The 24,346-nt window shown below is 35.8% G+C and overlaps 1 protein-coding gene across 1 annotated transcript; it reads right to left on the minus strand.

Annotated features, from left to right (window-relative positions):
• Positions 1–670: 670 nt before the first annotated feature.
• LOC121411169 (ubiquitin-like protein 3) lies at positions 671–23,553 on the minus strand. The gene is made up of 5 exons (XM_041603730.1): positions 22,748–23,553; positions 8,987–9,098; positions 4,482–4,568; positions 3,987–4,064; positions 671–1,214 (listed from the first exon to the last, which is right to left on the minus strand). The coding sequence occupies exons 1-5, from the start codon at positions 22,772–22,774 to the stop codon at positions 1,162–1,164; spliced, it is 357 nt and encodes a 118-aa protein (XP_041459664.1). The 5' UTR covers positions 22,775–23,553; the 3' UTR covers positions 671–1,161.
• Positions 23,554–24,346: the final 793 nt, after the last annotated feature.

Here is a 24,346-nt window from a genome sequence, read left to right on the forward strand (position 1 = left end):
GGAAATCCATCTAGGAAAAATGGATGATAAACTGACCTGAATCCTTGTTGAACATACACAAGAAACATTTACCTTTCTGTAATTCACTTGAAATAAACTTTACTCAACTTGGGTCTCTTCTTACACTCAAATGTACAATGTTTTCTGGAGAATTGAAATTGATTTCTCTTCTTTGAATGAAAATAAACTACATGTGAAATGTATACAGGGGTGCACAAAGGTTAGTGAACCCCCTAGAAATTGAATGAATTCAAAGTGTTCTAAGTTTTGTCATGTTTTAGATATTTGATTGCAAAGTCAGGTGATAAAATATTTCATTCAATGAAGTTTGTATCTCTGGGCTCACCAAAATTTTTAGTGTTGTTGTCTACATTCAATATTTAGCATGACAGAGTGCATTTTGTGATGGGGTTCACTTACTTCTGAGCACAACTGTACATGTATGTACAATTGTACATGTATTTTCATCGAGAGCCAATTACCTATATAGATGGTATTACAAGCAAAGAGATATAAAATTAGTCTCCCTTAACACATTTATACTTTTAATTTTTTTAAATTAATATAGTTATACTTATAAGCTACAATAAATTGAAGTAATCTAATCTAGACATGCAAAACTCCCATTAATGTTTTTCTTTCTTATAGTAGGGTTAGTGTACCGGTACACATTACAAAAATGTTATTATTTTATTGGGAAATTTACACACACAAAAAACACCCCATAAAATTTACTCACAACCGGAAGGAATTTTCATGTGGTATACAGATACTGGTTATTCTGTCTCCGAATGGACAGTATCATTGAATCATTTAATCAACACACACATAAGGTTTCACATAGCACTAGAAACGCAGGCATGTCTGTCTACCGAATCAATGTCTGAATACGACTTGTGACCATTTCCTGAGGGCCAACAGCCCTTGCATACAAATCAAAAAATATATAAACTATGCGAACGAAGCATGCACAAGATTCCATGTTGAGATGATACACTGATGATGCTTCTTGTTTGGGCATGTAGGAATGATTGTTCAACGTTTCAAAATCGACTCTGAGAATGAGTTAGAACGAGGTCCAACAATAAATGGATGGTATCAGGATCTTCATAGAAAGTTCAGTTTGTGAACGTTATCACGTTTTTTTCCAAGTAGTTTCTTTCAGAGAATCACACAACAATTACTCTCCTCTGTTTTTCCTCGGTTTCTCTGTCCTGTAAAGGATGAAAATAAAGAGATACATTTATTTGAGTAGATTTATTCAGATCATGTAGATAACACCATCTAGGATGCATTTCTGGGGTAATTGGACATGGGTGGGTAGCAGGTCAGGTGGAGAGTGCCCCCTGTATCCAGTGTTATTCAAATTTTAAAGGAAGTAGGCCTACTGGTAGGTGTTGTTCTGCACTCACAGGATTATGCAAATAAACACATGTAACCTAATGGTAGATGTCACGTCAGTATTTTATGTAACAATATCTGAAATGATTGAGTTTATGATGTCAACCTTTTACACAGTCTGGCAATCAAATCTTATTCAGACTAGAATAAGAATACCCCGGTAATGGTCCATATAGAAGTTACATACCTATGTGGCTGAATATTTCAGGCAAAGTTTGTGATGTCATATATGCGAGCAGCTCCCACTATGAATAAAAATATTTTTCTTACAGAAGGGTATATGAAATGATATGTCTGAGGATTACCACCCACAAATAAAATACCTGTCATTCTTTTACTGTGTTTGTTTGTTGAAAATGTATGGAGAAGCTGTTCAACTGTAATGTCATAAAATGGAAACTATAAAAATTAATAACTGTTATTCTTCGTCAGATTTTCATCAAACCTTCACCAATACTTTTCTCTTATATTTCTGCTTTTATTAGGACCAACTTATTTTCAAGGTGAACTTCCCCTTTAAAAACTTTACAAGTACCAAACTGTCCAAATTCCACTAGATGTCAACATTTCTATAAAAAAATATTTAAAAAATAAGTGGAATGCCTCTGGCAGCTCGCCTGCATCACATGATTCGATATAGCAACAGTGCTGACTTTGAAAATAGCTATTGAATAATTATTCACAAAAGAAAACATTGATATGATAATAAAATACTATGTCCATTGACCAAAAATGACCTTTGACCATGATCGAGTGAACTAAGATGTGTGCAAAACAATCATTTATACTTATTACCCTTATGTCTATGTTTCATGAACTAGATCCATAAACTTTCTAAGTTATTATACCAATTCAACAAATACCCCCCAACATGACCAAAATTCATTGACCCTACATGTAAATGACCTTTGATCTTGGTCATGTGACCTGAAACTCACACAGGATATTCATTGATACTTGATTACTTAATGTCCAAGTTTCATAAACTAGGTCCACAAGACAAGTTATGGTGTCATTTAAAAAAACTTAACCTTTGTTTAAGATTTGCTGTTGACGCTGCCGCTGCCATAGCCTCTTGTCAAGGCCCTGGCGGCTGCTTCCCGAGCGGAGCAAGGGATTTCCTAATTCGCAAAGCGAATTAGACCTGGCGCGAGCCAGGGCCTCTTCACATCTGAGCTGAATTATATATTCATGAAGAACGTCTTCCTAATGAATATACATGAGTCATGCCCCTGGTCATATTACCGGTCACCTAGTAAACCAATGAAATGTCAAAGCTGTTTCGACGGGGGTTCGGAATACCATAGTAGTCCACTTTATGAAAAGATCACCCTGATCTTAACTCAAGTTCTTTTCATTATCATCAAAAACAACCAAAGATTAAAGCTGGACGAAGATCGATCTTAAAATTTATATTCAACAAAACATCATGCATACTGTTCATTCTCAAGTTTTCTACATTTAAAAAAAAATCTAAAATGTACATGTACTGTATCTGACAAAATGGCCCTGATCAAGCAGCCTACAGCATGATTAGTACAATTTCTAAAAGGTTTTTTGTAGCACAAAGAAAACAAGGTACATGATTGCTTTTTGGATATACCGCAAAAAGCGTATTCAATTAATTAGCAAAGGGGTAGAAGTGTGGTTTAGTGTATGTCTCTATTAAAAACAATGTGCAATGCATACTTGTCTATTAAATAAGCACATTATTATCTTGCTAAAATGTGATTTGCTTGCCCATTGACAAGAACCAATTTTCATTATACTGTATTTAACTCATATATGTGGTTTATAACTAACAAATGTAAATGCTCATGATTTGAGCATTACATCTTTAATACAATGGTATAATGTACACACTCTTAGATTCTGTCTCCTGAACCCAATATTGCATGTTCAGTATTTTTTTATCCTTTGTACAATATAATAGACTGACGTTTAGTTTTTATTATAAGGGTAAAATGTATTGTACATTTTGGGATGCCAAGAATTGTCAGATAACATGTACATGCTATAAGAATATTTAATGTTGGAAATTGGGATAATCACTCCTTTTAAAATGGCTGAGCAGTGACAGCATTTTTAAAAGGATAGAAGTAAATACTACTGTAACAGCACTTTTCACCTCATTTCACTCTATTTTGCAAATGCAGTGCCTAAATGCTTCAATTGTACACACCAAAACCATTGACATTCATCAACAGTAACAAGTTTCAAGTAGATATGGTTTAAGTACCTGGTGGGTGTTTCATAAAGCTGTTTGTAAGTTAAGAGCGACTTTAAGAACGACTGGTGATCCTTTCTTACGCGCTAAACCATCGCCAATGAGTTTTGGTGTATACTATTTACCACAAGAAAGGATCACCAGTCGTTCTTAAAGTTGCTCTTAACTTACAAACAGCTTTATGAAACACCCTCCTGATAAGAAATCAAACATAAAATACTATTGTTATGTCCCAAAACAAACCCTTCACTTAAACACAACCCTACTTTCAGAAGAAATTTCCTTGATTTTCAGGATCTTGAATCATATTTGAAATGTATCTTTAATTTGCTTTATTTAATGAGTGAGAATATCAAACCTTGTGAGTTGGGTTCTGGTAGAGTTTCTCGTGCCATTATATGCATTGCTGTCGTCTTACCAAGAGGCAACTGTAAAGCTTTGAGAAGAAAAAAGACAAAATGGAAGTAAAAATAAGGAAATAAAAAATGCTTTTCACTTAAACTAAAATAAGCCATCTATTTTGCAAAACTAAATACATATTTATTTTCAAGATGTCACATTTGATTTTACTGTTCAATTGATTTGTATGACAACTGCATATTGTGAAAATTGTCAAAAATTTTAAAATCAGCCCGAGCCAAGTTTTTGTTTACTTTATGACGTGTAAATAAACAAGGAAAATTGATAATTCTCGGTTAACAGTACTTCCTGTTCCTGCAAGTTTATGAATACATTTATATGTAGAAACAATTATAAAATGCATGCACTATTTTTGGCTTTAATAATGATACAGAATTTTACCAGGAAAAGGGAAATATTGGTTTCTTCTCCGTCTCTAACTACATGTACTCACCTCCTAATGATACATTTCCATGAATAAATCTTCCCTGGTATATCAATCGTAGTATATGGGCTGACCGCACTCTGTGATTCTCCCAATCTGTAGAAGAGTAAAAAGACATATTTCATTCTCACAGACTCAAGAAATAATTGTTAACATTTGGATGATATATGGATTAACATTTGGATTTACCTTTGGATTACTGTACATATGGATTGACATTTAGATGTAATTAAAAACACATATTGACAAAAAGTGGCATTCATCTACTGATACATTAGGATTTAACCTGTTACACAAATTCATCATTTGGCACTACTGTACATATCAAATACACTAGTGTTCGTGGAGTGGAGAGCATATGACTACATTTATACATGAACTTTAATATACATTCCTACATGTAACTCCATGAAATACCCTCTGATACCACAGTACATGCATGTGTTGCCCCATTAGATCAACATAATTATGCTTCAAAGTACATGTACATGTAGCACCATTCGTATTCTTACATTTTTAATTCAAAAATCTATGTTGGGCTATTAAAAAAAAATCTGCATATGTGTGAAAAAAGTTATTTTTAGAATCCATTGCAATGCCAATTTGAAGATTCTGATGATTATTTTACTCTTTTTTTCTCAACCACTAAATAAAAGATGCATTTATGATTTATAACAGGCATTATTCTGAGTCAATATTGTTTTTTTATTTAATCATATCTTTAACTATTAATGTAGGAGGCTTTACACCTATTTGGGTGAAATCACAAAAATGTGGTAACTTTTTCCCAACGAGATTTAAAGTTAATAATTCAGCAAAATTATGTGTGAAATAGTGTGATAGCAAGAGTCCCATGAACAAAAAAATAAAAATAAAAACCCAGAGGGTATTATCAAACAGAAAATTACACACATTTTTTCTACTGCATGTAAAATAAAACAAGTCTTTTTTTAATCTAAGTACTGATCACATTTACTTCAACTGATCATACAAATTAGTGTACAAATGATAATTTTGAATTTTGAATTAATGATTTAAGTTTTCAATGAAAAAAATCAAATTGTATAAAACACACCAGTATAAAGTTCTCCTTTGATAGTAAAAAATTATGGCATGTTCGCTCAAAGATGAATGTCTGCTTTTGTGGACAGATATCCATTAATTCTTCATGAATGAAAATGATATAAAAATCCTGTATCAGACATTGCAAGTATACACTGCATGAAACTTTATCAGATTTAGACAATGTACATACATGTGTTATCTTGTGTTGTATTTTCTGAGGCAAATGAAACAACATTGTAGACTGTCAGCTTACAATGTCAATGTTCACTTTTAGGTTCAACAATAAAATCCCCCCCCCCCCCAAAAAAAAATATATTATACATACATTGTACATGTAGTAAATTTTCATCACTTCTTGAAACAAATATTACCCAATTCTAAGGGACTTGTTCGTTTAATGGCCTTCCGTTGCTCTAAAAAAACTTACCTTGATCTTTGAATAAACAATGTTTAGTCTTAACACAGTACATTACATGAAGAAACAATGTGGCAATACCAATACCAAAATAATATAAAAAAATATATTGTCCAATGTCCACTGATATTCTCATCAATGATCATACTGTTCATACAGTACTCTGTAATGCAGTACATGTACATGTATGAACCTATGTGGGCATCAGATTAAGCCATACCGAGTACTAAATCTTTTGATGGCCTAGTGGTAGAGTCGCAAGATGTGAGGTTCAAATCCTGCTGATCCCAAGATTTTTTCTAACGTTATATTATCAGATCGATCAATGCAATCTTATTTACTGGGTTGAAAGCCATACAATATACATGTACTAAGGGTGCGTTAAATGCGCCACTTTTTCATCCTACATGTAGAATTATGATTCTGCAGAATCAGATTGCGTTAAGTCAAAAGTGAAATTAAACGTCTTTCATATCACAAACATGAAACACGGAAAAAAGGGCACTTGGAAAGACGTTTCTGTAGAATCACGAACGAAAAAGGTCATATAAACGCAATCGTGATTTGAATCGTGATTCTATGACTCCACTGTGTCGGGCTACTTTCGGTTTGACTCTTGCCAAGCTCAAGGCGCGCACTATGCTCAGATCTCATTTCTTGTCATGTTCAAGTTCTCTGTTGGTCATTGCATCATCCACTGCTTTTCATTCTTTTGGTCATGTCTTCAAATTTAAGTTCTAGTATAAAATGAACAATTAAAAACTGGACAGACAATGATCTCAGATATTGTTGAGTTAACAGTGTCAATATTAAATTGGATCTACATGTACGCTGAAATTCACTTCCGAACACTATTTTGATAAACCGACAAAATGAATAGAAGTAAACAAAATGAGGTAATAGACTGAATTCTGGGAGCAAAAGATTGATTTTTCGAGAGCCGAAACACGTGCGTAAAAGTTGACCTATACTTCCTCTGTCAAACTGCACACTAGTGATGTGCACTGGATTGGCCCAATCCTAGGAGAAACAACATTGGAATGAAGGCCGTCTAAACATTGATTCTGTGGTATTGTGATTCATGTTTGTGTTTTAAATCATGATTCCGGTTTGAAATCACATAAACGCAGTCTAAATCTTATTGGAGATACCAGGCAGTTACTTGGACAGGTGTATCAAGTACCAAGAAAATACAAGTAACTGTATATCTTGAGATCTTGCTCAGGTCTCAAAATATCCAACAGCTTCATGCATTCGCATGTCTCCCTAATTGAGGTATATTTTTAAAAAAAAACATCTTGTTTTGAGCAATAGCATGCTGTAAAAAAAAAAAACTTGAAAAGTTTTGCATTCCTAGGTACATTCATCTTGCCCCACTTCAAAAGTTTTTTGTAAATCGTCTGCTTTCACACTTCAACCTTAGAGGAATCCCTACTTGAATTCTTGTAATTTTTTAAAAGTACCAATTAATTTCTGGACTCTCTCTTTCTTTGCAAAATACCCAATATCTTTACCGAATATTGTTTTAAAATCTTGTCTTACTCTGCTTGCTAAGCTAAAAAAATATTTTTGTTTTTTTCATCAATTTCGGTATGTGAGTATTGTAAACAAGTGAAATCATATACCTCTTAAATTGTAAAATATGGGATCATTGATTATAGGGAGGGGATTAACACTGATTGTACCCATCAATGTTTAATTATCAGGTTTATCTTTTAAAGGGGAAGTTTACCCTGACGGGAAGTTTACCCTGATGAAAAGTTTGTTAGAAAAATAGCAGAAAAAAATATCAAAAATATTGGTGAAGGTTTGAGGAAAACTCATTGAAGATTCAGAAAGTTATTTATAGAACTTCAAAATTTTTTATTTGTGACGTCATAAACAAGCAGCTGCCCCATATGTTATGTAATATAAAATGCATAAATTTCATTTTTTAATCATGGTTCATGAATCATGACTTATTTTTGTATTTTCCTTTAAGCAAGCGTGAAATGATTGTGGATTGATATACTGAAGATCAAAAAACATTTTCAATTTTCTTGGAAATTAAATAATTAAAATTCTGATAACTTTTTCACAAACCTTTGTCAATATTTTTGTTGTTGCTAATTTTACAATAAACTTTGTGTCAGGGTGAAGGTCCAAAAGAATCAGTCTGTAACAAATGAAAATCCTACATGTAATATGCAAAGTGGTCCTTACAGTATGAATGAATAAGGATCCTTACCAATATTAGACACCGTTTTCATTACGCTTTCTAAAACTAGTTTACTGGAAACCGGTTCAGGAAACCATTTTGGAAGATCACTTTACCAGCGTAAACATTTGATCACACGAAAGTGGTTTTCAAAATCACTTCATGTAAAGCCATCTCAATGCTGTGGAAACGCTCTCAGTGGGGTGACAAGTTTTGCGCGAAATTCGAAACCACAGCGTAGGCATTCCACACCTGTCGTGTGTAGTGGCGCACTCAAGATGTACGAAGATCGCTTGCTGAAGAATGGTTGTGTCCTCATGCTAAAACCAGTTTAACTAGGCAAAGCAATCTTGACAACTACATGTATGTACATCACGAGGTGGTTTAATGAATCGGTTTGGACGATCGCTTCGACCATTCTCATTACACATGAAACTAGTTTCCACTAAACTAGTTTCCAGTATGAAATTACATGTAGTTTTAGGAAGGTAGTGAGAACAGTGTCTTAGGGTGTGTTGCAAGAAAATATTTGCGACCAATCGCAAATATTCTGTTGCAATTTTACAGTTGATAGATCACTTTTAACTTTAGCAAATCAGATTACACTCCTTGTTTCATGGAGCAGATTAGCAATCAATCGCAACTTTCCAATTAATTGCACGGCATGTGCTTCATTTTGGGAATGAAAATAGACTTGCGATTGATCGCAAGTTTCTTGCAATGCTCCATTAGTCTACATGTGAAAGTGGTCCTTATGAATAGCAGTCCTTACAAAGGTTTGAGACAGGTCATGTACATGTAGGGACCCTTATGAACAGTGACCAAACCCAATATTACCTGGTGGCCAGTTGTCAAAGACATGCTGTGCTACATCTGCTGCAGTGTCTTCAGGCACAAAATTGAATTCTTTGTTGTTCCCATTCATGGGATGTATAATTCTAAGGGTTATCTGCAAGTGGAAAACAAGAGAAAATATTAACAAAAATTAATTATATAGGAAAATCATTATCCCTAATACACATTACAATGAAGAATTTTGTAACATAAGAATTTAATATTTAACTGGTTGCAGTGAACGTTGAGGAATAATAGTCAAATTGAGTCCTCATCTGAGCAGTCTTACAAACATTCTGAGCATTAGTATTTTAATATTTATCATTACATTGTTCTATATTATTCTCAATTTTCATAATTTCATCATTATAATTTGTGGGGGTGTGTAAAAGATAAAAATCACTTTTACTGTACATCGAAGTAAAATTTCACTTGCCCGAAAAAATCCTTGAAATTTTTTTTTACCTCTTCAAAAGAAAGCTTTGCAGTTTATAAACCATTGACCCTTTTCTCTCTTTTGATCTACCTTGTTATTGCATTTCTTTTTCCAAAGTGATTTTATCTTGCCTGCCATGACCAAAATTAGGGTCAATATCATACATCATATCGACCCTAATTTTGGTCCTTCTGCTGTGAGAATTTTGCTTTCTACTGTGTGAATTTTGCTTGCCCAATCCGGGCAGGTACATGTAGTTATGGTCTTTACTTCAAAACACTTGCCCAACTCTAACTTTTACTTGCCCTGGGCAATTGGGCAAGTGCTTATGTAGCATCCTGCATTTTATTTAATCTCTTATAGGGGCAGAGTTGGTGCACATTATAGAGCACACAAAAATACATGAACAATAGAGTACCGCATCAACAGTAAATGATAACCATAAACCAAGGCTCGACATTAGCGGTGGCCCGGTGGCCCGGGGCCACCAAAAATTCATCTCGGGCAACCATTATTGAAAAATGTTAAGTTTTGGTGGCCCGAATCGGGCAACCAATAATTTTCAAAGTAGCGCAATTTTTCTCCCGTATTTGCATGCGTTTATCAACTTTCTACAGTTCAAATTGCAAGTCAATTCGTAATGCGCCTTTTTTGTTAATCTACACACAAATACACACACACACACACAGATTGCAGTCATGACAGTATGTAGGCCTACCGCTAGCATACAGTAACTATTATTCAGCCGGCCGTGCCGGCTGTCTGGCTGAGCTTTGCATGCATGAAACCACTGCAGGTGGCTGTGCACTAGCAGACTATTCAGACTCAGGGAGCTGCGATGCGAAATGTTACTGCTAAGAAATCTTCCCCAGAACTTTGAAAATCTACGTCAAAGTCACATTTTACACCAATGAAATGCCCTTCTACAATCCATATTACTGAAACCTGATAATTTGCAAGCATTAAAAGGAGGAATTATGACCTCTCTTTTGACTCAAAAAGACCGATTTCCAAATGCATTAATACACATAGGTGAGTACATCACAGTCCCACATGTGCATTTGTATGTATGTTGATATTTGGTTTATTTTCGAAGCTGTCTTGAATAGACAGCTTCTTTCTTTCTTGTTTATAAATGACTTCTTAAACCACTCTTAAGGAAGTAAATACTTTGGGAAGGCATTTTATTGATATGAAATGTGAATTTTTTCCATCATTTTGTCAAATATAGGGAAGGAATATTCTCACTGTTTTTTCCAGATAACTTGCCGGTTTCTTATTTTTTTCTGTCATTTTTTTTACAGTGATTAAACCATTTATACCCCTTCCCATTGAATATGCCTGATTAAAGAACATGTTTCTACTGAATAATAATAATTTTCCCCATTTTTTCTGATAATTTTGTCTTATTCATTTTTCTTACATTTTCTTTTTTTTTCTCAATTTTTTTTCCTGTTCTTTGTTTTTTCTTACTTCATTTTTTTTGTCTTATTTCACTTATTCATTTTTACAATTTTTTGCTTTTTTTTCAATATACTATTCTAAAAATTATTTTTGTTCATTTCCCCCTTTTATACATTGTTCTAATTCTGCAGCATATTTTCTGTGATTTTCTCCTGCTATAATATGCTTGAAAAGAGAAAATAAACTGGATTTGGGGCCTGCATAATCTAGGTTTTACGATCAAAAAGGAAGGAAAAATCATTGTTTTGTAAATCAATCTGAGTTTGCTATATGCACTATTTATTTACTTTACCATTATGAGTGTGTGTCTATACGGAGATTAAAAGTCCACACAACCTGGGAGCAACACAATTCTTTTATTCTCTTTCAATCATTTCATATTCACAATGATACATTGTAGAACAATTTATATATTACCACAAAATAAGCAAAGTAAAATAACAGCAAGAACGATTTACATACAAGATGTACAAAGAATAGTGGTACGTGGTAGTGACTGCAGAATATTTCAGTTTGTTTTATTCATTTTTAATTGATGTTTTTCTTTATATTTTTCGGGCCACCAAACTTTACTAATGGGCCACCAAAAAAAATTATTTGAAGGTTTTGGTGGCCCGAACGGGCCACCACCAAAAAAAGTTAATGTGGAGCCTTGCATAAACAATAATAAGAATTTATTATCATTAATTATTCAAATGAGGTATTGCACTTCGCACTACTTAGAGCTGGGAAATACAAATTAGCAGTTTTGATACAGTACATACAATGAAAACTTCACACCATCAAAAAACAGACCTGTTGGGGTTTACCACAATAGCTAGGTTTTAATAATCAATCAATACTATTAAATGCATGTACATGTGCAATGTATATTAATTGCATGAGAAAAAATGTCTATATTTCATTTGCCAAGGACAAGGTAAATATATACACTGGAGAATTGTCCGCAGAAATGTTCTCATGGGACATGGGGGTGGGTTATCATGTTTTGTGGGGGAGGGGTGGCATACTTGGAAATTAAAAAAATAGTGATCTTCCTCACATTTTGGTGGAATTTGAAAAAAATATAGTGTATAAATTTGAAAAATCTGAGGTAGCATTTTTTCCCCACTAAATATGGCCATGCTTCTGTGGGTGCTGTGTACATAATCCAGTACAATACACACATGAGACTACTGTATTGTAGGCCTTCATGCTTTATTGTTACAACATATTTATACAACATAGATTGTATAGTGTTATACATGCATGTAACAAGATAATTTGAAGAGAGATTTTCTTCTAAGGACATGGAAGATGAGTATTTAGAGACAGAGAAAATTGCTTGTTGGCATGGTAACAATACATGTACATGTATGTACTTATCTCAACTCACTTGGGCATATAGTCAATCCAAATGATCAACTTTCTTCTCAAATCAGTTTATTCATCTTTATAAAAAAAAATCATTACTGCACCTGGGTTTGCGCAATACTGGCAATCTGGCATAAACAGCTACATACATGTAGATAGACATGACATGTACATGGTTGAAAGCATAACATCCAGTCTTTTTTTTCTTTTTTTTTAACAGTTATACAGTATGGTTTACAATTATATCTCTCATTTTGTAATAAAAAATACAATGCATTTTATTTCAATAATTCATGTAAATTTCTAAATTAGAATTGACTAAAATTTAATAATTGACTAAAAGTTTTTTGAGGGGAAGGGTGGAGGACCTGGAATTATTCACAAATTATACAAATTCACTGTTATATAATCTCACAATTTCTCACACATTTGTACTGTATTCTGTGTTTATTTAGTTTCTCCATGTTTCAAAATGTATGCATTTTCAACTCATGAATATGAAAGTCAGAAACCAACCTTGTTAGTTTCCGCTGAGCAACTGTACTGGGCAGTTCCACGGTTACGGAGTGACATTCAGAAGCAAATTTTTTGCATTCAAACAAAGATCATATCACCCATATTTAAATAATTATTTGCGAAGAAATGGTACCCGACAGTAGTTGCTGAAACCCACTTTTCAAAGTAATAAAATTCATTATTTTGATCCACTGAATTAATGAGATATAAATATTCGTAATCATGGTTACAGAGTGACGCAAAATGGACATGCATATTTGAGAAAACATAATGCTCAAACTCTGTGAAATTTGAATTGCTATCATAATTTTGATTTATTGATTGGATTGCATCTTGTTCTAGCTTTAATATGCTGCATTACATTAAAAAATTGGTGTATTATTTCATTAATTACGACTTAAAACGTAAACCCATACCCCGTTACGGAGCACGAAAAATATCCACTCACGGGCAGCATAAAATGAACTTATATTTTAAAATTTTTGTTTGATATGATGTAAAATGATGTCCTTCAGATAATCCAAAAGAAAATTTTACAAAACAAGCAATGGTTTTCTGTTAAATTGAAATCAAGTAAAAACAATATATGTAGTCCCATGTATAGAATTTCTTGTATGGTTCGGATTCTCTTATAAGGAGATGCGCAAGAAAAAAAATTGTGGCTAATTATGTTCCCCTTTTGTATTTATGAAATTCCACACGAGTTTTGATAGAAATATTTGACCCAGATTTGAAATAGAGCCAATATAAATTTTTGGAAAATGTCCACTTTTGCTTGGAATTGCCCTACTGGCCTTTGCATATTCTCAGAAAATAGAAATTGTTGTGGATGATCGAAACAGGTAAAATATGTTATTTATCTCCCTTTCTTTGTAGAACTGGTTTTAAAAGCATGTTGCAAATTGCCCAAATTGTGCAATTCCCGACATTCAAAAGGGCTTTCAGAACCCCATAACAATCAAACATGCTTGTGTAAAACTGCAAAAAAAAAAATTTTAAAACCTGCACAGTATGTTGAAAACCTTTCATACCTGTACCAGAGAATTGCAGTGTAACTCTCTCACATGAAAACACCCATACGTCTATCTCACAGTGTGCTCTCTGAGACATCAGTGGCGTCAAAGAAGACAAACAAATGAAACAATCAGATCTGAGAATAGCTCATGGTCAGGCTCCTATGTCAAACCTATTCTAAAATACACAGTATATTAAGACAATACATTTTGTCATGGTGTTCCCTGTATGCAGAAGTGTATGAAGTACATGTATTTGTTGTGTTTTTTTTTAAACTTCCTTTTCTGCAAACCAATTGGGGTCATTTTACATGAAAAAGAAAATGGTAGAAGGAAAAGGACTTGCAGTTATTCATCACACACACACAGCATTATAAGACTATTTTTTGTTCTCTTTTCCAGGTACACATAGGGCCTACCATGTGTGGGTATGTCATGGTCTAGTGGTTCTGACTCTTGCCTTTCAAACAATTCAAGTAAACTCAAAACAGAGGGTCATGGGTTTGAATCCAGTCACTGCATGTCTTTCTTTAAAGGTCAAGTCTACCTGAGGAAAATCTTGATTTGAATCAATAGAGAAAAATCAGACAAGCACAATGCTGAAAATTTCATCAAAATCGGATGTAAAATAAGAAAGTTATGACATTTCAAATTTTCGCTTATTTTCAACAAAATAGTTATATGAACGAGCCAGTTACATCCAAATGAGAGAGTCGATGATGTCACTCACTCACTATTTCTTTTGTTTTTTATTGTTTGAATTATACAATATTTCAATTTTTACGAATTTGATGATTAGGACATCCTTGCCTGAAGCACAAAATGTTAAAATAATGGAATTCCACATGTTTAGGGAAGAATGAAACTTCATTTTACATGACAATGACGAGAAAATCAAAATATTTCATATTTCATATAATAAAATACAAAAGAAATAGTGAGTGAGTGATGTCATCAACTCTCTCATTTGGATGTAACTGGCTCGTTCATATAACTATTTTGTTGAAAATAAGCGAAATTTTAAAATGCCATAACTTTCTTATTTTACATCCGATTTTGATGAAATTTTCAGTGTTGTGCTTGTTGAATTTTTCTCTTTTTATTCAAATCAAGTTTTTGTTGGGGTGGACTTGTCTTTAAGCAAGAAATTTATCCAGACTTTGCTGCACTTGACCCACATGAGGTGAATGGGTACCTGGCAGGATTAATTCTTTGCATACACTCATTAGGGCCGTCTGCACCATCCCGAGTTTTCAAATTAGCATGCTATTTCTGATCCGCCAAATTACATGTATATCCCGATCTGAACAATCTTGAGATTATTTGTAATGGAGACACAATTATCGCGCTACATGTAGTTCGTAGGATTAATCTTGAGATTGCAATCCCAAGTCAACTTGGGATTGTTTGCAAAATAGCACGCATTTCACGAATTATCACACTAATTCGTAGGTGTTATTCGTATTATTTATTCACAGCGTCACACCATAATGCATCGATGCCTCGCTCGAGCAGGAATTGCTCTTCTTGCGATAGTGGAGACGGGGTTTCATGAAACTCAAGATTAATCGCGAGGAGAACCGATCAGGCTAAAATCTTGAGATTGAGCAAACTCGGGATGGTGTAGCACCACCTATTGCGCCGGTAATGGTAGCTTGAGCTAAAGCGGGGGTAATAATAATGTACTTGTAGCTAATGTAGAACTTTGTATCCTTAGGCAAAAAGCACTATACAGTGCATATCAAAAAAAAAGTTTACACTTTGAAAAAAATCCTGTAAAATTATACATTTGAAATATCCTGAAGATTTTTCCACTGGTACAGATCCATTTAAGCAAATGACGATATAAATGTTGAAAAATATTTCCGCTTGAGTGAGCACCACTTACTTTTGAAATTGTAGTGAAAAATGATTTGGGCAGAACTTTGAAATAGTTATATGTAATGTTGTAAGTTAGAGCAATTACGGGATCGGAGTTCGGTTCGGAAGTTTTGCTCCTAAAATCGGAATCGGTTCGGATATCGGATCGGAAGATATTCAAAAACAAAAAAATACATTAAAATTTGTATGTGGCCGGCGCGTGGACAAATGCGGCACGCTACATATACACTGATGGCAGAATTTGTTTTGATCTCCGACAAAAGCGGAGGAAGAAGATGAGTTGTTTTGATCTCCGACATAATCGGAGGAAGGAAAATAAGATAATGACGTTCCAGCGCGCGACACTACCGCCGATCAACGATAGGCCTCTTCACTACAACATCGTGGTGATGGCGGAGGTAATCGTAAACTCTTAAAGGTCGCATGACCTCCCGAAAAAGAAGCATTATTATCCAGAGTTGTTTACCATGATATTCACCTTCTCTACAACATCATAGTGATGGCAGAGGTAATCGTAATCTCATAAAGGTCGCAGGACCTCCCGAAAAAGACGCATTATTATCAAGAGTTGTTTACCGTGATATTCACCTTCTCTACAACATCGTAGTGATGGCGGAGGTAATCGTAAACTCTTAAAGGTCGCATGACCTCCCGAAAAAGACGCATTATTATCAAAGAGTTGTTTACCGTGATATTCACCTTCTCTTCAACATATTCGATGTTGAAGAGAAGGTGAATATCACGGTAAACAACTCTTTGATAATAATGCGTCTTTTTCGGGAGGTCATGCGACCTTTTTGAGATTACGATTACCTCCGCCATCACTACGATGTTGTAGAGAAGGTGAATATCATGGTAAACAACTCTGGATAATAATGCGTCTTTTTTGGGAGGTCATGCGACCTTTATGAGATTACGATTACCTCCGCCATCACTACGATGTTGTAGAGAAGGTGAATATCATGGTAAACAACTCTAGATAATAATGCGTCTTTTTTGGGAGGTCATGCGACCTTTAAGAGTTAACGATTACCTCCGCCATCACTAGGACGTTGTAGAGAAGGTGAATATCATGGTAAACAACTCTGGATAATAATGCGTCTTTTTTGGGAGGTCATGCGACCTTTAAGAGTTTACGATTACCTCCGCCATCACTACGATGTTGTAGAGAAGGTGAATATCACGGTAAACAACTCTTGATAATAATGCGTCTTTTTCGGGAGGTCATGCGACCTTTATGAGTTTACGATTACCTCCGCCATCACTACGATGTTGTAGAGAAGGTGAATATCACGGTAAACAACTCTTGATAATAATGCGTCTTTTTTGGGAGGTCATGCGACCTTTATGAGATTACGATTACCTCCGCCATCACTACGATGTTGTAGAGAAGGTGAATATCATGGTAAACAACTCTAGATAATAATGCGTCTTTTTTGGGAGGTCATGCGACCTTTAAGAGTTTACGATTACCTCCGCCATCACTACGATGTTGTAGAGAAGGTGAATATCACGGTAAACGCATTATTATCCAGAGTTGTTTAACATGATATTCACCTTCTCTACAACATCGTAGTGATGGCGGAGGTAATCGTAATCTCATAAAGGTCGCATGACCTCCCAAAAAAGACGCATTATTATCTAGAGTTGTTTACCATGATATTCACCTTCTCTACAACATCGTAGTGATGGCGGAGGTAATCGTAATCTCATAAAGGTCGCATGACCTCCCGAAAAAGACGCATTATTATCAAGAGTTGTTTACCGTGATATTCACCTTCTCTACAACATCGTAGTGATGGCGGAGGTAATCGTAAACTCTTAAAGGTCGCATGACCTCCCGAAAAAGACGCATTATTATCCAGATTGGTTAACCATGATATTCACCTTCTCTACAACATCGTGAGGTAATCGTAATCTCATAAAGGTCGCATGACCTCCCGAAAAAGACGCATTATTATCCAGAGTTGTTCACCATGATATTTACCTTCTCTACAACATCGTAGTGATAGCGGAGGTAATCGTAAACTCTTAGAGGACGTATAGTCAGATAGTCGTAAATATTACCTCGCATGTCAGCGTGTTCAACGAAATCTTATTTGCCTCCGCTTAAGATCAAAACATATCGTCTTTTCGTTGTTTTTCTTCCTCCATTTTTGTCGGAGATCAAAACAAATTATCACCAATTATCATTATCGTTTTGTTCTTCCCCGATTATGTCGGAGATCAAAACAAATCATAATCTTCTTCTCTACCTGCCTTTCCGCTAATATCACAGATAAAAACAAATCGTAATTTTCTTCCCCTTTATCTTCTTTTCCTTCCACCGCTTTTGTCTGAGATCTAAACAAATCACCAGCGCATTTTGACGGCAAACATGTCGCCACGTGTTTTTTTTGTCTTGTTATGTTTTGGTTTTTCCGATCCGATTTTTTCCCCACTGGTCGAAAATCGGAGTTCGGAAAAATGTAGAAAAAAGGGGAAGATCGGATCGGATCGGGAATTGGAATAAAAATCGGTTACAGCATTAGTTATATGCACATAAAAGTAGACCTTGATCATGAAGAAAATGTGGAATTTCGCTAGTGAAATTGATTTGAAGATATCGTTTACCTTTTTATACTTGTTGCTAATGTTGTAAATCGGATCAAAAATCAGATCGAAAATCGGATCGGCAGTTAAGCTTCTAAAATCGAAATCGAATCGAAAATCGAATCGGCGATGTTTAAAAATAAAGGAATACATAAAACTTTTGTTCTCGGTCGCGCGCATCTTCTTGACAAAGTCACAAAGACGAATGTTTAGGAATGGAAGTCGCCGACATGCGCGAGCGTTTGGAACATGTTTTAAAAGGGTTTTGAGGTGTTACTGCTTTACAACAAAATGACTGATTGTTATTAGAAAGATAACCGAATGACGCATCTTCCGAGCAGAGTTGCAAAGGAAAATAATTCTCATAGATCACGGGTCAATGAACGATCGGCACGTCTTTTTAAAGTATTTTTAAGCTGAGCTCAGCTCAGTTCGCTCATTATAATATGTGATTACAGCCACGCCCAAAAACCATTCCAAAGTACACCAATTTTGTGAAAATAGCTTACTTGTATATCATTTCTCCGAATCAGTCCTCGAAAAGTTAAGTCACGCCTCAGTATCGCTCTTTGTGTATACCCACCCTCTCAACAATATCAGGGAATTACCAAATGCGCGCAAGCACACAATTCAAGATAGTTTTGGGGCAGAGCCAAAAACTGGTACCGCCCAGACATGAACGGGCTAGCGCAAAATTCTTTACTTTACCTTTTGGCATGTGAACATGGTGGGTTTGATTGACAGTGCTATTCTTTGAATTAGCTCACTAGCTGGATTAATGATAATATCAGGGCAAGTATGGCTTACATAATACGTACAACACGCAACTCATCAATGCACACACACACAGCTCTCAAATTCCCTTGTAATTATTCGTCCCTTGGTCCTGTGTGCACTTATGGGCGGGATTTAAGCAGGGCATCACTAGCATCATGGACCTATTAGCATATATACAACACAGCATTCAATCATACACTTTTCTCAAACTCCCTTGCTATTCGTCCTTTGTATACACTCATGGGTGGGATTTATCAGCGAAAGCACTAGCATACATAATACGTACAACACATTCATGCACCCACGTGGTCACACACAGCTCTCAAACTCCCTTGCTATTTGTCCATTGTATACACTCATGGGCGGGATTTATCAGCTCTAGCATACATAATGCGTACAGCACATTCATGCAGTCATACACCCATGCAATCACACACAGCTCTCAAACTCCATTGCTATTGGCCATTGTGTGCACTCACGGGCGGGATTTATCAACATACGCACTAGCATACATAATGCATGTAATATTCATGCACCCATGCGGTCACACACAGCTCTCAAACTCCCTTGCTATTCGTCCATTGTATACACTCATGGGCGGGATTTATCAGCACTAGCATACATAATGCGTACAACACATTCATGCAGTCATACACCCAAGCAGTCACACACAGCTCTCAAACTCCATTGCTATTGGCCCTTGTGTGCACTCATGGGCGGGATTTATAATAGCATACATCATGCATGTAATATTCATGCACCCATGCGGTCACACACAGCTCTCAAACTCCACTGCTATTGGCCTTTGTGTGCACTCATGGGCGGGATAAATGACAATCCCAGTGCAAGTACATGTTCCTTGTTTGTATTATACAATACATTCATCTCAAGTTCCACTCCCACCATACAAGTCAGCGCAGCTACCGGTAGGTCATAAGTAGGTCAACTTATTACGAGTCTTTTCTGACATTCCAGGAATCTCATTGTTCGAACTATTCGATTGTTAAAAACCTCTAAATAGAACAATCTTGAAATATGTTCTGACTGCACTGTAACTAGATCTATGCCGATTTTTATATTCGATTTTTCCTTCAAGGGGCATGATCGAAGATCGGCAGGTGATCGCCGATTGTTGTGAAATCGAATGGAATCGGTTGCCGATTGCAAAATCGGTTACAAGCCAACTTGTTTCCTTGCCCAAAACTCTTCGAAGAGTGCATTGCACCCCATCCCGCTCCCCCACACACCAAGGCCATCGAGACGATATTTGCTTTGCACTGAGCTGTGATTTACATGAAATGGCTGCCGCTTAGGCTTGATTTTAATTTTGTTCATCATTGTCAAGCTTGGGGAAAAGTATGGAGAAACAAGTATTGAATGAAAAATGAAATGTAAACCCACTTTAGATGATAAAAACTCAGTAAAAAAAATGCTGGAGATGTCTGATATAAACTTTTGTTCAGGTTCAGTTATGTCCTCAGATCCAGCTGGCACAATAGGGTAAAGGTTGTGCTTACTAAATGTTGAAATTTCAATTTCGGTGGCAAAATTGTTACAAAATGCTTTTATTTCAATTGAATAAAAGTGCAAGGGAAATGTTTCACAGGGTAAGTTTAATTTCGCCCTTTCCCCTTGACACAGCGTGAAAACAAGCATTTCTGTGCAAACAGATTTCTGCGAGCTTTACAAAAATGGACAGTGCTCACTCAAGTAAAAACATTCTGTCAAAACTTTTACTTTCATTGGATAGATGAGACCCAAACCTAAGATTATATGTGAAAAAAATTACCCACAAGTTGAATATCATTGAATTCCCAGGGCTTTTTGAAAGTGTAAACTTTTTTTATACATATACACACTGTATATAAAATCCAGCTATTACCATTTACAAGGGGAGATTCCAAGATTCACATTTGCATGCCCGGCATACAGGAAAGACAATTTTCTGACAGGCAAAGTCTAAAAGGGGTTCCCATTGCTGAAATAAGATAATCACGCAAGTGACACAAATATCAGCAAGTTTTCCCTGCCATTCTTAGGTCAAGATTTTTGTACATGTAATTTTGATAAATATGGTCATACATGTATTGAATGTTTATAAGATTGATGAACATCAGCAATCTGACCATTCTACATTTCATTCAATCAGTGACGGAGATCGCATCTACATGTAAAAGCATAGGTTACATGTACATGTAGCTCCAATGATCAAATCATTAGTCACTGTAAAGTGATTTCCAGTCTACATGTAAAATCCCTCCAAATCGAATCTGAGCTCTGTGTACTTGATTGGGAAAAGTGGCATGCAGTTTTCTAGACCAAAAGCTTCAGTCTCTGTTTTTTTTTTGTTGTTCCACTGAACTGCGTTGGCTCACTCACCAATACATAGACTGAAAAGCTTGGAGTCCCGTTCGTACAGACAACGTATTTTAGCAGTAACGTTAGATCGAACAGCGGGAACCCGATTTTCCGATCGTTTTTTGTACATAAAATGTCATATTATGAAAAAGAAATCACATCCATATTTACGAAAAAATGTTTAAAATTCAGAAATATCGTACCTTAGACCTCAGTTACCGCTAATTCTTTTGAAATGATGATCGAAACATCGTCATCTTCAATCCTTTCGTTGGTCAAGGTAAGTTGCCATCTTGGATGACGTCATCATCATTACAGACGTATTTACCAGTCGCTCTCGCGATTTGTGCCGCTGCTTTGCGCTGCGCTTGGACATATTGATGTGCGTGCGTTCGGAACTTGTCGCTCGCATTGATTGGCCAAGATATCGAAAATTTAATCGGAAAGCCTTGATAAAAGCACAACTCGTTGACGGCTGCCATATTTTCCTCTCCGGCAGAAAGTCAAAAAATAAGGAATAACCCGGGGAATAACTCATCGGTAACGTATATTTTCAAAATATTATAAAATGTATATGATATCAATAGAAAGATTAGAGTCTAACGAAAATAGTGGACCTTCGTCCAAGATAATATAATGTCATTTAGAATCTAAAAGAAGTAAGAAATCTGGACAAAACCCGTCCGCCGAATTGTCGGACCAGATTACACATGAAGGCTCGTACTGACACATTGCCGTCGGTAAATGGGGATTGTAGTAAAATGTCAGAAATTGTTGAATAAATCCCCAGAAACGACGGTTATTCCTGTCTAGCAGTTTTCATGCTTTGGAAACTGGAATGGAGAAGGTCAAAGTCAACTCAGCCCTGCAAAAAAAAAATTAGCTGCCATTCATGCAAAGTTGTCCTATTGGGCATGAACCGATAACGCAACGATCGGATCACAATTTTGTCGACAAATGTTTATTTCAATATACAATATGGATTAGATCTATATTTGTTATCAGATTTTGATGAAATTTTGATTCAGCATTTTCCTCTATGAATTTTATTCTATTTATTTATTTCATTTAAATGTTTTTTAGCCAAGAGTATCCCTTTATTAAACATTGCAATGGGATTTTCCAGGACTTGCATTTGCATTTCAGGGCTGTTTTGAGCATTTGAAGGGGAAACTTGCCCGAGCCCCTGTGTAATTACAACATCCATTAACCTTAAAGTTTCACTTCTACCACATGTACCGGTAGTAACTTTTGTTCATTTACATGAACCATACCGTAAATGCTGTCGTATTGAACTGTTGAATGACATAAAGCAGCAACAGCATCTAGTTGACTGATTTTAAGCAAAACACTCAACTTTGATACTCAACTTACCCTGTCACTTTTATTTATGCTGCCCATTTTGACTTTTGAAGGTAAGCTAACACTGTGTGTTTACTGACTCAGCTCAGTCAACTCAATTAAATGTTTCCAGCTTCCAGTATTGTTGCTGCAGTTGGTCCTCTGGAAGTCGTCTTGCGTTGTCCTTCACGTTTTGATTGGACTTGGCCTCTTCTTGGGATTCTGATCTTGGGACTTGACTTGTTGGCCAACTCCAAGTCCAACTGGCGTGGCCTGGGAAACTGGAGAGTGGAGACAGTCGAGTCTTGATTTTAGTTTAGTTTGAAGAAATTTGGAATCTTTAACCGGATCGGGACAACTGCCCAGAAATTCCAGCCAAGATGTCATTCCATTTGTGAGATTTCAGCAGGCAGATTCATCATTGTCTTGTTATCTCTGGTAATTGTAGGGAATGTAGGGCAACTCAGCCTCAACTTCTTCACTACAAAAGTCTACAGTCAAAACATCAACCTGCGCTGTTCTGCAATTGCAGAGAAAAGGCAGTGCAGAACGCGAGCGGTGCCGAGACTTGACTCGACGGAGTCGTGACCGACCGTGGGTGGCAAGCGACAAAGTCCGACTCCGAGACCAAGTTAAGAAATAAAATAATCCATCCAATCAGACCTCCTTCCGTACATAAAATAATCAGACACCATTCAAGCCAATGGCAGGAATGAATTGATAACAATCTGACCAAAAGAAGTGTGGTAATTTCAAGTATAAAATGTTAGAGTCAATCGTCATAATAAACAAACAGCTGAGCGTATTGCTTTATTCGTGCGTACGGCACGCACGCGAGATGTAATTGCTATATAAATCTCTATGAAATGCAAGCGCAATAGTTGCGCTATGATATTTGGGTGCGTACATGAAATCCCCAAATCACATCCGTGATAACATGGCGCAGATGGACACTGTACAGTTAAGCTGATTGCCGTCGAGTCTCGTCTCGATCTCGCGAACGCCTAGCTTGATGCATGTACGGATGCATTGTGGGCAAAGAAATGACGTCAGTCAGACATTTTTAGTGTTCTCAAACTCTGTCTATCCCCCGGGTCTATCCCATAGAGATGTATATCTCTGTGGTCTATCCCTATATATTTTTCTGTCACAAGATCTTTGTTACAATTCGGAAATGCGGGGGGGGGGGGGGCTCCTCGTCCCCACTGATCTGAAGGTTTATTAGCAGATATATAATATATCAAACAGATAATATTCAGATCAGTGGTTCGATCCGAGGGGGAACAGATCAATATTTTTAAAATATATGTAATTATGCATATATATGATGCACACACATATATATATATATATATATATATGTGTGTAAAGTTATACATGTACAACAGCTTTTGGCAACTCTTTTTTATTTAAATATTGGAAAGAAATGGATGAAGAGAACAATGGTAGGCGTAGCTTAAATCAAGGTTCCCCAGAGCTATCTACCCTTTGGGAAAATTGGTGATGCCGAAAATATATATATATATATATATATATATATATATATATATATATATATATATATATATATCAATGAATGACTATACTTACATGATTTCAAAAGAAAAAAAAACATATTTCCAAAGAATTGCT

This window comes from Lytechinus variegatus, chromosome 1 (assembly GCF_018143015.1).
Source record: "Lytechinus variegatus isolate NC3 chromosome 1, Lvar_3.0, whole genome shotgun sequence".
NCBI classification, from domain to species: Eukaryota; Metazoa; Echinodermata; class Echinoidea; order Temnopleuroida; family Toxopneustidae; genus Lytechinus; species Lytechinus variegatus.